Source organism: Pogona vitticeps, chromosome 1 (assembly GCF_051106095.1).
Source record: "Pogona vitticeps strain Pit_001003342236 chromosome 1, PviZW2.1, whole genome shotgun sequence".
NCBI classification, from domain to species: Eukaryota; Metazoa; Chordata; class Lepidosauria; order Squamata; family Agamidae; genus Pogona; species Pogona vitticeps.
The window spans coordinates 242,410,129-242,425,265 of record NC_135783.1 but is presented as its reverse complement, the minus strand read 5'-3'; the positions used below and the strand labels follow the sequence as shown (position 1 = coordinate 242,425,265).

Genomic DNA, 15,137 nt, shown 5'->3' with positions numbered 1-15,137 from the left:
TGGAGTAGTCACATTTGCTGTATTTAAGCATATCTCTCCTAGAAATCCCTGATGTAGGGCTGCATCTGTTTCTAGAAAGAGAGAGATGGGACTCAAGCCTGAAAGCTATCCCCTGTGCTCAGGTGTATAAAGATGAATTGTGGAAATACCTTGATAACAAGCCAGGGTGTTACATTATTCAAGTGCTCATAGTGTTGAAAAGTACACACCATTCCATGTTTCCTGTATAGTTCAGAACTGAGATTTCATGAGTTCTTAACTCAAGTTACAATATGATACAGCATTTAGGTGACTGTGTGGCATCTTACCCTTCCTCCAAGGAGCCTATATTTTGTTTCACATAAACCTTGTGAGATACTTTAGGCAGAGAGCGAGAGAAAGTAAGGGCTTGTCCAGATGGAACATTTGTTTCTGTAAAAGTATCCATTCATCATTGATGGCTTATCAACTTTTCCTGCAATCCATCTGATGCAAGGCTTAATCGGATGCAATCTGTGCTTTTTTCCTGGCCTTTCAGTGCTTTTGTTCTTCCTGAAGAGGGTGGTTTATTATTTTTTAGGACTTGCAATTGACCAGGTGAAACACAGGTGGAGAGGGCGGGAGAGGCTGGGACTTCTGTTTCATCTGGACAGGCTCTGATTTAAACTTGCATACTATTTTTATGGGTGCATAAGGATTAGGATCCAAAGTTTAAAGCTGCATGTCTATGTTCATTTACTTAGAAGTGGGACTAACTGGATTTAAGAACCCTGTCTTCAGAATGCACTCATGGTATTCACTCCATCTTCATTTGCCCAGTAGTTAATATTATATATTGGGCTCCAACTGACTGTTCTTTTCCTAGTAAGTCCAGGAAATGTAATCTCCACTTTTTACGGTGTGAGGATTTCTGTGTTTCTGAGTGCTTCTCCTCTCAGCCGGAGCAGAGGCCATATGTTTGACAAAATGCAAGGGAACATTCACAGATAAGTGACTGGCATCTCTTTATCAAGAGAAAGGGAGAAAGCTATTTTGACCCTACATCCTTTGAGCTGAAAGTTTATTAATCAAGATATATGGCCATATCCTAGTTAGTGGATTTTGACCAAAGACCACTTAAACTTTGGACTACTTCAAAGGGCTCCTGGTTTTTTTTAATACGGAAGGGTGTAATGGTGGAGGTGGGGAGCAGCTGTTCCATAAATGTTAAGGTCAAGGCTCTGTTTCTATTCTTGAAAGCTACTTTGTGTACTCATTTGGGGATGAAAAAGCGACCGAAATATAAAAAAGTAAAATTAAATATGTACCGTACTTCGCATGAGGTTTGAGGCTGGCCATGGGTGAAAACCGCGGCCACTAGGACCCAGGAGGAGTCCTCTAACGGAGTGATTCGACGGCGCTAGGGCCTGGGGGCGACCCGGCACGGTCTGGCGCGGCTCGGGTTGCGCTGCGAAGCCTGGATCGGGACGCGCTGCGCTGACGCCGAGGCTGCAAGGGACCCCCGACAGGCAAGTCGCTCGAGTCGAGGAAGGGGGGGCAGGCAGGGGACGGTCTCCCGCGGACAGGGAATCGGAACGGGGCGCGGTGGGGGTGGGGGGGTTTGCTAAAGCAGAGCAGATGCCGCTGGTTCGTCTTGCTGAGCCTTCTCGGGCTGCCCCCGAAGTCCCAAGGTTGGTGGACACAACACACACCCCTTTCGCGGCATCGCCCCTGAAAACTGTGTTGGCAAGCGCCACCCTTCCCCCCCCCCGCTACAGCTCTCACGATCCCGCATGTGGGGGATTCTGGGAGTTGTAGTACAAAAACAGCAGCGCTCTTATAGGAAAGCAGCCGTTGCCCTTTGAGGGTCGACCGCAGGATTCCCCCACCCCCGCCCGCCCCCCGCACTGTCATTTCTTTCCTCGCTTGTAATGGGTACGTTATCCCCATGTTTGGATCCCTTCCTCCGTCTGGCCTCCCAGGTTTCCCCCCACCCCGCTTGCCCGGCGCCCCAAAGTACACACTCCGACGACCCCTCGGGAACACTGCGGCCTGCTGAGGATTTAGGGAGGAGGAAGAGAGACGGAGGGATCAGGAGCTGGCGGCGGCATGTAGCGCCAGGTGCCATTTCCTTCTACCTCGCCTACTGTGAGCCTTAAAAAAAAAAGGCAACAACCTAGTCGGGCAGCAAAAGCAGGATTGTAAACACACGCCAAGTCGCCATGCTTAGGGAAAGAAGGTGGCCTTGGGAGCGCCCTCGGGTGCTGCAACAGCTGAGCATGGCATGGGGCGTGCAGGAGGAGGCTGGCGGAGGCTGGCGCTGTCCCCGCACCCCCTGCGGCCAGGGCTGGGGTTGCTTGCCTTGGGTGCCTGCCGCGTCCGTCTCTCCGGGGCGGCTTTTACTTTCCTCTGTGAAAAGTTCAGGGTCACTGGGAGAGCAGGGCTGTTATAAGAATGGGGTTTGCCCGACGGACTTGAATGGACTCTGGAGCATGCAGAGTGTAGTCATGGCCCAATAGTAATAATATGTTTTAATGTCATATGTCAGGAATGACGAGGCAACACTGTGGAGAGGCATGTAGGAAGGAAGCAAAAATATCAGCAAGCTGTTGTCATGTAAGCAGAGGCTTAAAAAGGAAAGGAAAGAAAGAAGCCGGTTATTTTAACTTAGAAGGTGGACAACCTGGGGTCCTCCCGGGTATCTTTGACTGCTGTTCCCATGATCCCTTCCCAAACTATGCTGGCAGGGGCTTAGGGGGCTTGAAGTCAAAAACATCTACAAGGCACCAGGCTGCCAGCCCCACTCAGGCAGGATAGAGGAATGGTTCCTGGCCAAGGAAGCAATCTTCAGGAAATCTGTTGTCATAAAACTACAGAAAACCCAGAGGCAAAAGCAGAGAGGAGGAACACGTGTAGTTTAGACTGCAGCTCCCATCATCTCTCGTCATTGGTTATACTGTCATTGAGGGAGACTACAACCTACAATCTAACAATACACCTGAATATCTCAGAATGTGAAAGGTTTACTTTATGGACTACAACTCCCAGAATCCTTCAGCTTCCATGCCCAGGAGTCATGCTGTGTGTGCCATTCTGTTGTCCAAAACAATGTTTCTAAGCTCTAGCAGAGCTGCACGTTCCTCAGTCTTGTGCGAAAGGTTGGTGTGTGGGATGTGTGTGTAATGATGTGCTGTATGTTTACTGAGAAATAAGCCTCATTATATCTATTTACTTATTAACTTGTTTCTGTATTTCCAAACCTTTCTAGGTAGTTCACAAAATAAAGATTGCACACATAAAATATAGGACTGTAACAATAAAGACAATGTAAAATCCAAAAACAAACAGAAAACACCAGCATAGCAATGGATATCAAACTAAAGAAGAGTGAGATTTATTCTTGCATATAGAACCTCTGTCACCTGGGAACTCACTGGTGTGGGATCACACTACCCTCTATACATAGCACTCATATCTAAAAAAAAAAAACAATTAAAAGACTTTGTGAATATCTGTGGAACCAAGTGATCCAAGACTGAAGAATTCTACCATCCTAAAATAGAAACACAAGGGATCAATTGTCTAATCCCTTACAATGAAGAAGGCTGTTTGCCTAGAGAGTGAAGCAACTGCCGCTGGTAGCATTTTTTGGGCGCCTTGAGACACCAGCAAAATTTGGCCAATTGTATTTTTACTAGAAGGAAATATGAGAGGCATTTGATGTCTGCCCCATGTATCAAATGTGGTTACTCTGAATGCTATATACTATGGCGAAGATTTGTGGGGAATCATTAGCCCTTTCATTTTGACTGCAAAATACTTTAGGTCAGTCCTACTTTAGCTAAAGTGTGCATTCTAATTTCCTTTCATGTCTTCCCACCAGTGTTTATGCAGTTCCTCAGCCAGGAGGAGGATGGCACTCCAGAGCTACTGCGAGGGGAATGAGTCTCTGGCCCAAGCATGGGCTCAGCAGGGCCTGTACCCCTGTTTCTACTTCACACTGGTGCCTGCAGTGCTGTTCAGTGTGTGCCTCCTCTTGGGGGCCCTGCAGTACGCCTGTTACGCTCGTTTCAGCCGCACCATGGAGCCCAAGTATATCCCACGCTCCCCTCTGTACGCCATCCAAGTCCTTCTCTCCCTGCTCCTTGCCCTCCTGCCCTTTGTCTCCCTTCTGTGGCAGGCGCTGGGCACACGGCAGCTCTATGGGTATATGGTGCTGTACGCGTGCCTCTCTGCTGTGAGCTGGACCGGCTCAATCGGGCTACTGCAGTTGGAACGCACTCGAGTGATGACGCAGGATCGGATCAGAGGCCATGGTGCAATCCTGCTTCTCTATTGGGCCCTGGCTTTTGCTGCTGAGAACCTGGCCTTCATCTCTTGGAACAGCCCCCTCTGGTGGTGGGGCTTAGAAGACACCAGTCAAAAGGTAGGTGGGGGGGGAGGGTTACTGGAGAGAAGGCTGGGGAAAACATTCCCTGTTTGGTTCTGTGGTGCAGGAGTATTGGTCCACTTCCCTGGCAAAGATAGGTTCTCTTTCCCTTGGGGACACCATTGCCCTCCAAGCAGAAGCTTGTGGTGCAAGCAGTGCAGTTTTGAATGCCTATGATAACTGTAGTCCATGTTAGCATTAGGTAGTGGCCACATGTTGAACCACACACCCCCTGACCATGCAGCAATAGTGTGTGTTGAAAGAACTGTTACCAAAATAAACTGTTTCACCTTAAGTGTTCTGTAACATGAGCTTTTCTAGGCTATAGTCCATCAGATGCATAAACCCTCTGTTATCGGGGAATCAGAGTGGGGACATTAGTGGATGTCAACTCCCAGAAGGTGTTCAATTGTCAGGGATCCTTGGAGCTGTCATTAAACAATAGCTAGGAACCCTAATATATTAGACGATATGTTTCTCACAGTCACTTGAGCTGGCAATGAATAAGCAGTTTATACATTCCAAAAGGGAAGAGATTTTACCACCAGCAACATAACAAGGTTTACCAAGGATGTGAGTTACCCAGTGGAGGTCTAAGTGGTGGTCTTTCCTGGATGGATTTAGAATATGAATACTACCTTTCTATAGTCAGAGGCTCTCATCGTTTAGTCGTTTAGTCGTGTCCGACTCTTCGTGACCCCATGGACCAGAGCACGCCAGGCCCTCCTATCTTCCACTGCCTCCTGGAGTTGGGTCAAATTCATGTTGGTCGCTTCGCAGACACTGTCCAGCCATCTCTAGAAAAGTGTAATTAAAGGAAGAAATCAGCTATTCAAAGTGAGGCTTTTCCTGGTGTGGAGACTGAGGAAGAAAGCCTTTTCTGTTGATTGTTGTGTTCATCATGCAACTCCTAAACTCAGAGAGTCTCCACCCCTAAAACAGATGTTATCATTATGGAGGATATTTCAGTCTAGCAGTATGTGCATATAACAGTTGAGAAAGAGCTGGATTTTCCAGCTGCTCCGGAAGGTGGTATATTAGCCTGCCAAGCAGCAGTAGACATCTCTGCATACTGTATTAATACTCGTACCTCTACTTTCTGTATTTGTGGATTTGGGAATTTCTGGGAATACCTTGGAATTTCTGTAGAAAATTAAGCAATGTTACAATTTTGGAAGGGGAAATTGAACTCTAAATGAAGGAATATTAGATTATAGCTCCAAATGCTCCTGGTGCAGAGAGCACTTTTTGTATAGTTGCATTGCTTGTGTTGTTTATGTGGTTATGTGATACTAATTTTTTAGTTCACTTTTTAAAAATAAAACTAAAAAAGGAATTCTGTAGAAAATTAACTAGAAAAGGAAGAAGGCTAGGAATGAAGCCGTCTTGGCACATGCTCGTTATTACAGCTACTCAGCTACCAGCCATGCTCATTCTCATTTTCCCTCTTGCTTGTTCATCTCCTGGTCTTTTTGCTGATTTGCTGAGTCACTGTTATTCAGCCGGCTCATGTGAACTCAGGATCTATGCTTACGTTATCTCCCTCGTCACATAGAGGAATACATACACACAAACGGACTTTGATTGTTTTGCTGAATAATTTCAAGGACTTTGCCCAAAGGCTTTCTATAAATTCTCCCTTAGGAAGTTTCAAGTCACAAGCTGAGATTTCTCTTCGTCCCTCTCCCCCACTTAGGACAAATGTGCTTGCTCTAGTATTAGGCGAAAGGGCAAGAGCTTCTCCCATGCTGCAGGTTTCATATTGTAATATTTTTCAATAGAGCACTTAGGGCCTGAGTCTATATTTATTAAACATATACATTTTATTTGTTTTAAAATTGTTTTAATCTTGCTTTTGATGTTGATATATTTTTAATTGTTTTTAACATAGTTTCCATGAAATTTGAAACTGTTGATTATTGTACAGTTTTAATTCTTATGAGTGGCTTTGTGTCCCTTATGGGGAGAAAGGCAGCACTCAATACAAGACAAGACAGTAGTTGCCTCCTCCCTTCCCACTGAGAAGCAGCAAAAATGGACAACCTATCTGAATTAGAAGCAGGCAAAAGCAAACAGGGATGTGGCTGCATCATAGTTATGTATCCTTTGCTTTTCAATATGTATATGAAAAAATAATTGGTTGCCAGTGCTTTTAACAGTGTTTTTATGCTCACATAAAGGAGGAAATGGCCATTCTTTGTACTATGCACCTTCATCATTTATCGTGGGGAGTCACTGAGCAGCCCATTTTGCTTTCCACTGTAGACCAGCCTCAGACCTGTTCCCCTCACCACGTGCCTATTCAAACAAGCCAATGGAAATGGAAGTCTGGAAATAATAATAATAATAATAATAATAATAATAATAATAATAATAATAATAATAATAATAATAATAATAATAATAATAATAATAATAATAATAATAATAATAATGTGCCATTAAGTCATTTCTGATGGATGATGACTCTTTCCAGGGCTGAGTAGAGAGTATTCAGAAATGGCTTCTATGAGCACCCTGGGACTGTGCAGCTTGGCCAAGGTCACACAAGCTGACTCTTCTCCCTGAAGGCACAGTAGGGAATTGAACTCCTAACCTTTGGCTCCCAACCCGTTGTCTCCACATCTAAATCACTGAGCTAGGAAATATAGATTCTAATTCTGTATTAGGAAATAATGTATTCATATAATTTTTAAGTAAAATTCCTGAAAATAAAATCCAGCAGTTTTTGATTGATGCCTCAGTTTTATGGGATTTCATAAAATTCTATATAGATTGTTTAGGGCAATCTCCCTAATTAATAATCAGTACAATACTTAGTCTAGAAGATACCATCAGAAAATTTTGCAGTTTTCAGACTGCCTTTGTGACACCAGAAAAATATACTACTTAACAGCAGTATAATGAAGTGAGAAATAATATACCTGATCAACCCTATGTTCCAACCCTGAATGAAGTTATTCCTGGAGTATTTTCTTTCTTGATATGATATGCTGGTGGAAATTCTGGCCAGTCCTATTACTCTCTCCAGGGTTGTTTTCAATAGTTTCCTTGAGTTATGTTGATTTCTTTATAGTGGTAAGCCTAGTTATTATTTCTCTGTAACTTTGTGTAGACAAAATTAAACCCTTACCTCTTTCTGAAAGTACGGTACATATTATCAGACACTTGAACTGCCAGTTAATTATCTGAGATGAACAAGGAGACCGTGAAATATGCATATAAAAGTTATAGGAGGCAAGAGTGTGCTTTTTTCGTGTGAAACAAAATCACAATGAAATCACTACTTGGATTCAAATGAAACCAAATCCACCCTGATTCTAGTGGGTTGGACCTTTCATTCAAAATAAATGGTAAAGCGGAATTGTTGGCTTGCTGACAACTTGTTCTGCCAAACATTGTGTGAAGTCACCCTTGTAAGTCAGGGAATGGGCAGCTATGCTCCCACACAGCCACACTGGGCTTGAAAATGGGGGTTTGGGTGGGAAGGAGTTTTGGTTTTTGAAATCTGACTTTTTGAGGGAAGGTATTTGGGGTGGCGTTGGGAAAGTCGCTTCACAGCAAAAAATGGTGCTTATCAAGGCTTCTAGGATTTTTTCCTTCTGGTCTTGGGCCTGGACTTCAAAAAAAGAAAAACCAGGCCATGGCATATGGCCCAGAGGCCACACTTTCTCCATCCTTGTTGTAACTGATGGCCTATCTTCTGACTATACTGTGGTGCCAGAAGGAGGAAGGATCCCCATGGCCTAGCTTCCCCTGTAGGCCATCTGCTGCAACTACAGATCTCTCAAAACAGGAACAGGTTTCTGGAGGAACAGGAAGTTAGCTAGGGAGTCCTCCAGGAAGTGTGTTTGGGTCAGGAGGGATACCATCAAATGCACTGTAAAGTTTGAGGGAGTTGGACCTATCTCTGGATTGTTGTACAAAAAAAAGGTGTTTTTGTGATCTCCACAAGTCTCTCTGGATAATTTTTGTGTCCAATTGTAATAAGCCAGTGTGTTTGATTATCAACTATTGTATGACCAGTCTGTGGTTGGCTCATTCAAGTTTGCTTTTGACTGGTCACATACCAGCCTTAGCGGGTAGTTTCTCTTTATCCAGGCTATTTGACTTTGGGGATCCTCAGAAAGAAGCATTACCTGGATAGTAGCAGAGACTATGTGAGGGGAGAGAGAGATTGCTGCAAGAGCACAACTGACATGAAATCAACTCCTTCAGGTACAATTCAGCCTGTGGTTACTACGCTACATTGGCTCCTTCACCCTTTTCACTTTGGGCATAAAGGCTCCAGGGTTGCCCCGAAAACCCTACATGCTGCTGATTAATGAAGATGAACGTGACATCGAGAACACTCAGGTGGGCTTCTGTTTCTCTAAATTGCAAGTTTTCTTCTTTGTATGGCTATTTCTACCTATCTCTCTCATTTTTGTCTACAGCCCAGCTGCAGAAGGTGGGAGGAACTGAATATGTAAGTTTAAATTAAGCTATGGTACCTATTTCATTAAAAACAGCACTCAAAGCTGCTGGGTTTTCCCCCCTCTCTGGAGCTGTGATTTTAAAGTTGGCACAACAGTTAGTGCATCTTGACAGGATCAGAACTCAGAACCAGAGCACATGAGACAATTCATTCAGAGATCTGTAAAATAACCTCTTGGTTAGGAGTAATTTCCCCCCTCCCCAGGTTATTAATGTATGGCTCTCCATCAGCATTCTGTGAATCTCCATACCCATGCTAGCAGCTACATGAGACATACAGAGGCTGGGAACATAGAACTCTTTTTCAGCAGCATCTACCAATAACTAGCATATATTATAGCTGATAAATCAAAATAGATGAGACAGCAGTAGAATAAGGAACACCGTTGTGTTGCCTCTTCCTTTTCTGACAAAATGAGAACCCATACTTCGGTGGCAGATGCTTGGCATGTAGAGGGGCCTTTCAGTCTCTGACAGCTCCAGTTAAAAAAAATATGAATACAGTGAAAATTCAGGAGAATTGATGCTAGTCAGAGCTGAGTTAGACCTGCCTGCGATGTGTGATTTGGTATAAGACACGGCTGGGAAGTCTGTAGCCCTCCAAATATGTTGTTGGATTCCACCTCCCATCAGCGTTAGCCAACATGCCTAAGGGTTAGGCATGAAGGGAGTTTGAGTCTGACAACATGGGGATGAAACAGGTTCTTTTTCTTGGTTTAAAGGCTCTTGTGTTCTGCTACAGTAGCTTGATACTGGACAGTTCAGCAAGAGCTGCTTTTTTTAGTCATGGAGCTGCACTGATAGGAAGATAGCAGCCCCTGTAAAATTCAGTATTGTACAACTGTGAAATGCATGGGATCCTCAGTTGCTACCCTACTCTTCGTTATGAAAGGGCAACACTAAAATATATTATGTGGAAGACATACTCAGAATGCACAGCAGGATGTAGGGAGGAGTTTAACCGAAGCTGTGAGTTTAGATTGGTTCTGGGATATGAAACTGGGCTGGAGGTGTCATCAAATTGTTGTGGCTATCCTATCTAATTTATTTATTTATCTATCTATCTATCTATCTATCTATCTATCTATCTATCTATCTATCTATCTATCTATCTATCTATCTATCTATCTATCTATCTATCTATCTATCTATCTATCTATCTATCTATCTATCTATCTATTTATTTATTTATTTATTTATTTATTTATTTATTTATTTATTTATTTGATTTCTATCCCACCCTTTTAGACAAAGTCTACTATCATAAACTCTTTGCCACAGTTTGCTAAGAGGTGAGGTCTGGTGAGAGGAAGGTTATTAATAATATTTCCATTCATTTAGAGCTATTGCAAGGAGCAATAAAGGCCAAAGTACTATGTGTTGTTATTTAAATATATACCACTTTGTCTATATTATGGCAAAATGAGTGTGCAAAAAATACCCTCCTGCTGGCTTTACCTCAACACATTTGTCTGTTTTAAACCAATTTTTACCAGGTTCAGTTCACTCCTAGTACTGGACAAAAGATGGAGATAAATAACCCAAACAGCCAACTGCAATACTATATATTGGGCAAGGCTGGCCTTTCTAGAAGACAGATTCAGGCATGGGTATTTAATAAAGAGCAACAAAGCGTTAGTTATTTGATATTACATATTATTATTATTACTGCTAGAGATAGAAATGGATGATTCAGAGATTTTCTTTGTCTACTGCCAAAATAATTTGGCAGCCTTTAAGTACTACCAAAATTAATTTGAAGAAGGACCACTGTTTGCTGCTCTGCGTCAGACAGCAAAATGTCTTAAGCTGACCTTGATGATGGGAGAGTGCAAGTGTTATTCCCCTGCATGTTCATCTTGAAATAAAAAGTAAACATGTAGGTACAGAAGTACTTTTTAGGCAAGCATAGGTTTGACAGATTTATGTATATTTGTCTGATTCTTAGATAGTGTTTTGGAGCAATTTGAAGCACATTTAATATTAGAAATGTGGTGTGTTAAATGCAAAGACAGTATCTGTGTATTTGCTAAAAATAAAACAAAATTCAACCCAGTTTTTACCATAAGAGAAGCTGAGTTCTGCCAACTATAAGAATTATACAGTTCAGGCATGTTTTCACAATTTCTTGTTTTTCCATTGTTTTAGAATCTTAGAAAGCTAGTTGGCATGGTTGCCTTGGATGTTGTTATCAAAAAGTAAAGCTGCAGAGGGCATTTCAAACTACTGTTTCTGAAGCTGGCTTGTTGAAATTGACCATAGTGACCATTAGTCATAACGCAGATCAGGATGGCACTACTGTACTTCTAGTTCATTAGCAAAAGCTTTGAAACTTCTTTTTGGTTGCATGGAAAGAGAAGAGAGGAAGGAGAAGTCTGCAAGACCAAATGTCACTATAGCTTGTTCCTGCTTGTCCACATCATGCAAAACCCCTTCCTTCCTTCCTTCCTTCCTTCCTTCCTTCCTTCCTTCCTTCCTTCCTTCCTTCCTTCCTTCCTTCCTTCCTTCCTTCCTTCCTTCCTTCCTTCCTTCCTTCCTTATTTATTTATTTATTTATTTATTTATTTATTTATTTATTTATTTATTTATTTATTTATTTATTTATTTATTTATTTATTTAGCTGTGCCGTTACCAATGGTCTCTGTGTGGCATACAACAATATTAAAACTTTAAAAACATTAACACCATTGAAAATAGGCAATGTTATAATAATAGCCTATATTAAAAACAGTTACTAAAACATTAATATTAATAAATCCTGCTGCTTATATGGCCAGCTAAAGTATACTATTTAATTAAAATACAGGCTAAACAGAAAGGTCTTTGCCTGGCACCAGAAAGCCAAAAGTGTTGGAGCCAGGTGGATCTCTATAGGGCGGAAGTTCCAAAGTTGGGGGGCAACATCCGAGAAGGCCCTATTTTGGCATGCCATCCCCCTCACCTTTTTCAGGGGTGGCACCTTCAGAAGGGCCTCCCCTGGCCTGATCTTAGAGTACGGGAGGCTTGTATGGAAGAAGGCGGTCCTTTAGGTAACCAGGCCCTAAGCCATTTTGTGTGGCTTTTAAATGTTCCTGTAAATGCTATGGTTTTAAAGAAACTTGTATAGGTTTTGCTGTCATGTTTTCTTAGATACTTATTCCCTGTGCCTTTTGAAATCATGTGACTCTGGGATTGCAAATTGTTTGCCTTCTTGTTCAGTCATGTTTCTTCAACACTCACTTGCCCTTTGCCAAGAGATGAACCTTTTCCCTGCTTCTCGCTCAATTTCTTCCAAGTCCTTCCTCCCACATGCTACCTGCCATCTCTTCACACATGTTTTATAGGAGAAGTTATTGTGTCATTCCCAGTGCCAACCATCTCAAGTATTTATGCTGCCCCATCAAAAACAGCAATGTTCCTTTTCTTCTCACCGTACCTGGTTTCCTTTCTGTATCTTAGCCCCTGCTGCCAGATGCCAGACGTCATTCCACCTGGAGGGATCTCGGCCGGAAGGTGCGCCTCCTTGCACGGTACATGTGGCCCAAGGGGAGCTGCCCGCTGCAGGGGATGGTGATATTCTGCCTGATGCTGATGGGGCTGGAGCGTGCTGTCAATGTCTTTGTGCCCATCTTCTACAAACACATTGGTAAGCTGGGAGGGTGGCTTCCAGAGAGGAATGGGGTTGCTCCTAGCAGAAAAGTAAGAAATGCATGGTAGAGAGGGCTCACTGTGAATGAATGGTGGCATTTCTCAAATGGGAGTTTATTTATTTATTGTTTGTTTGTTTCAATTTGATATACCTCACCTGCTAGTGCCACAGCACTACTCTGGGTGTTTCACATAAATTGGACAAATAAAACCAAAGCATCTAGCCACGTAAAAACAGAGGGTGCCAGAGCATTAATAAAAACCATGGAAAATAACAAAGATACAAACAGCAAATAACTTAATGGAGATGTAAAAATAATTCGGCTCTGTTAGGGTTGGAGTGGAAGGTCTCCCTAAAGAGCCATGTCTTGTCTTGCCTCTTAAATATCAACAGGGAAGAGGCCAGGCAAAGCTCCTCCAAGAGCTGATTCCACAAAGATGGAGCCACTGTGAAGAAGGCCCTGCCTCTCATGGGCCTCCCTCAGGGTGGCTACCTGGAGGAGCCTCATCTGCGATGACCTGAAGGGTCGGACAGTTGACATTGGGGCAAGATGGTCCGACAAGTAATATGGGCCAAAACTGGAGGGCTTTGTATGTGAGGGTCAAGACCCTGAACCTGATCCAGGACTCCACAGGTAACCAGTGGAGGTGAGCCAGAGCTGGTGTGATGCAATCGTATCTGTTTGCCCCAACCACCGATTTGGCCACTACATTCTGGACCCATTAGAGTCTCTGGACTAGTCTCAAAGGAAGCTCCATGTAGAGATCATTGCAGTAGTCAATCCAGTAAATGACCAAAGCCTGCACCAGGGGCCTGAAGGGGCCCTCATCTGGGAAGGGGCAGAGTTGGACGATCAGCCAAAGCTGGTTAAAGGCCAATCTGGACACGGCTGAATCTGGGCATCCCAAGAAAGAGCAGAAGCACGCCCAAATCCTGAACTTGGTTCCTAAGCGGGAGGGCAATGCCATCCAGTCTAGGAACCGCCACCTCTAACTTTTTGACAGACCCCATCCCACCCCCAAAACACAACCCCAGTCTTATCCAGGTTCAGCTTGAGCCTGTTTGCTCTGATCCATTCCACTGCTGAAGCCAGGCAATGCTTGAGTGTTCAGAAGATGCCCACTACAGGGGAGACATAGATCTGGTTGTCATAATGACACCTCACTCCAAATCTGATGACCTCCCCCAGTGTCTTCACATAGATGTTAAACAGCACTGAGGATAATGACGACCCCTGAGGAACCCCACAGATGAGGGTCCAAGGGCTGAATCATCATCCCCAAGCTTCACTCTTTGGACCTGATCCTCAAGGAATGATCAGAACTAGTGCAATGCTAGAATGAGATGGGGAGCAGAGAGTACCTAAGTAATGTCATTGGTGTGTTCGCGAATGTCATTGGTCTTAACCAATGTTCTGAGCAGACCAGCAGAGAGCGCCCTAATACAGGTATTGAATGCTGAAGAGGATTTATAGTGAAAGGAATAGGGGCAAATGCAAGAAACCTGGAGCTTGGAAATATTACTTTTTTGATTACAAAAAAAAATCCTTTGATTAAGAATCCCTTAATCAGCCATGCTAACTGGAGGATTCTGGGAGATGTAGTACAACAATGTAACTTTTCCAATCACTGCACCCAACTAGATAAAAGTATGGGGCCAGGAGTCTTCTGGCAGAAACCTGCTATAACTACATCTGCATCATTATTATTTGTTTCTAAGCAATGTGTGATTGAAATACCTACTGTAAGCAAATTTAAGGATGCCCTTAAACTGCTGGTTGGAAGATACCAGACTTGCAGTGTGGTGTTTTTTTGGTGTTTTTTAAACATTAGAATCCCAAGATCTATCAACCAGAACATAGTTTGTGATGCATACTTTGAATCAGAATTTTAAAATTCTAAATCTGTGAATGAATTCTGATTGTCAGAAATGATCAGAGCTCACAGGCGGACTTGCACACATAAATCCAACTGTATTTACTTAAAGCTTTCTTCATTTCACTAGTATTATTTGGATTGGAGTTGACAGTGTAATTCTGTTGCTACCATCGATAAACAATTTGGAGATGGAAATCCTTACCATTCTACCGTGTATTCCCAGATACCTTGCAATATATAGAGCTCTGCCTATCTTTTGACCACCCCTACATAAAAGTAGCTCTGTTCCCTGGGATCTGTGACTATCTGTACATATTCTTGTTATGTGCCATCAAATTGCCTCTGACTTTTGGCAACCCTATGAATGAGTGAACTCTAAACTGTCCCATCATTAACAGGCCTGCTCAGCTGTTATAAACTCATGGCTGTATCTTCCTTTCTCGAGCCAGTCTGTAGATGCGATGATGCATTTGGAGATATTAAGACAAACCTGAGGGTTCAGGGCTCCCTGCCACATAGTGGAAAAAAGTGCTATAGAAAGTTGCTGATTTGTAGGTTCTTTTTTCTTGATGTGAGGATGTGTCAGTGTTGAAGAAGCATTGCCCTTGCCTGGCACTCAAATACAAGTATCTCACATGGGAAAGAGGAGTTGTTTATGGAATCAGGTATTTGGGGTGAAGTCAGCAAGCAAAAAGTGAATGCGGGATTGTTTGGATATATTGCATCTGCTATTGCAAAAAAAATGAGGTGATAGACTGAGGTTACAAA

The 15,137-nt window shown here is 43.1% G+C and overlaps 1 protein-coding gene across 4 annotated transcripts in view; it reads left to right on the top strand.

The window, feature by feature from the left end:
• The first annotated feature begins 1,388 nt into the window (after positions 1-1,388).
• Positions 1,389-15,137, top strand: part of ABCB6 (ATP binding cassette subfamily B member 6 (LAN blood group)) — a 46,362-nt gene continuing 32,613 nt past the window's right edge. The window contains exons 1-4 of one of the 4 annotated variants that reach the window (XM_072985327.2): positions 1,389-1,487; positions 3,842-4,384; positions 8,606-8,743; positions 12,303-12,489. In XM_072985327.2, the coding sequence (XP_072841428.2) occupies positions 3,872-4,384; positions 8,606-8,743; positions 12,303-12,489 (838 nt within the window). In that variant the 5' untranslated portion in view covers positions 1,389-1,487; positions 3,842-3,871. Of the gene's footprint in view, positions 1,488-1,633; positions 1,650-2,343; positions 4,385-7,300; positions 8,856-12,302; positions 12,490-15,137 lie in introns of those variants that run through there. The other 3 variants (XM_072985328.2, XM_072985326.2, XM_078383450.1) reach the window with 3 other exon arrangements.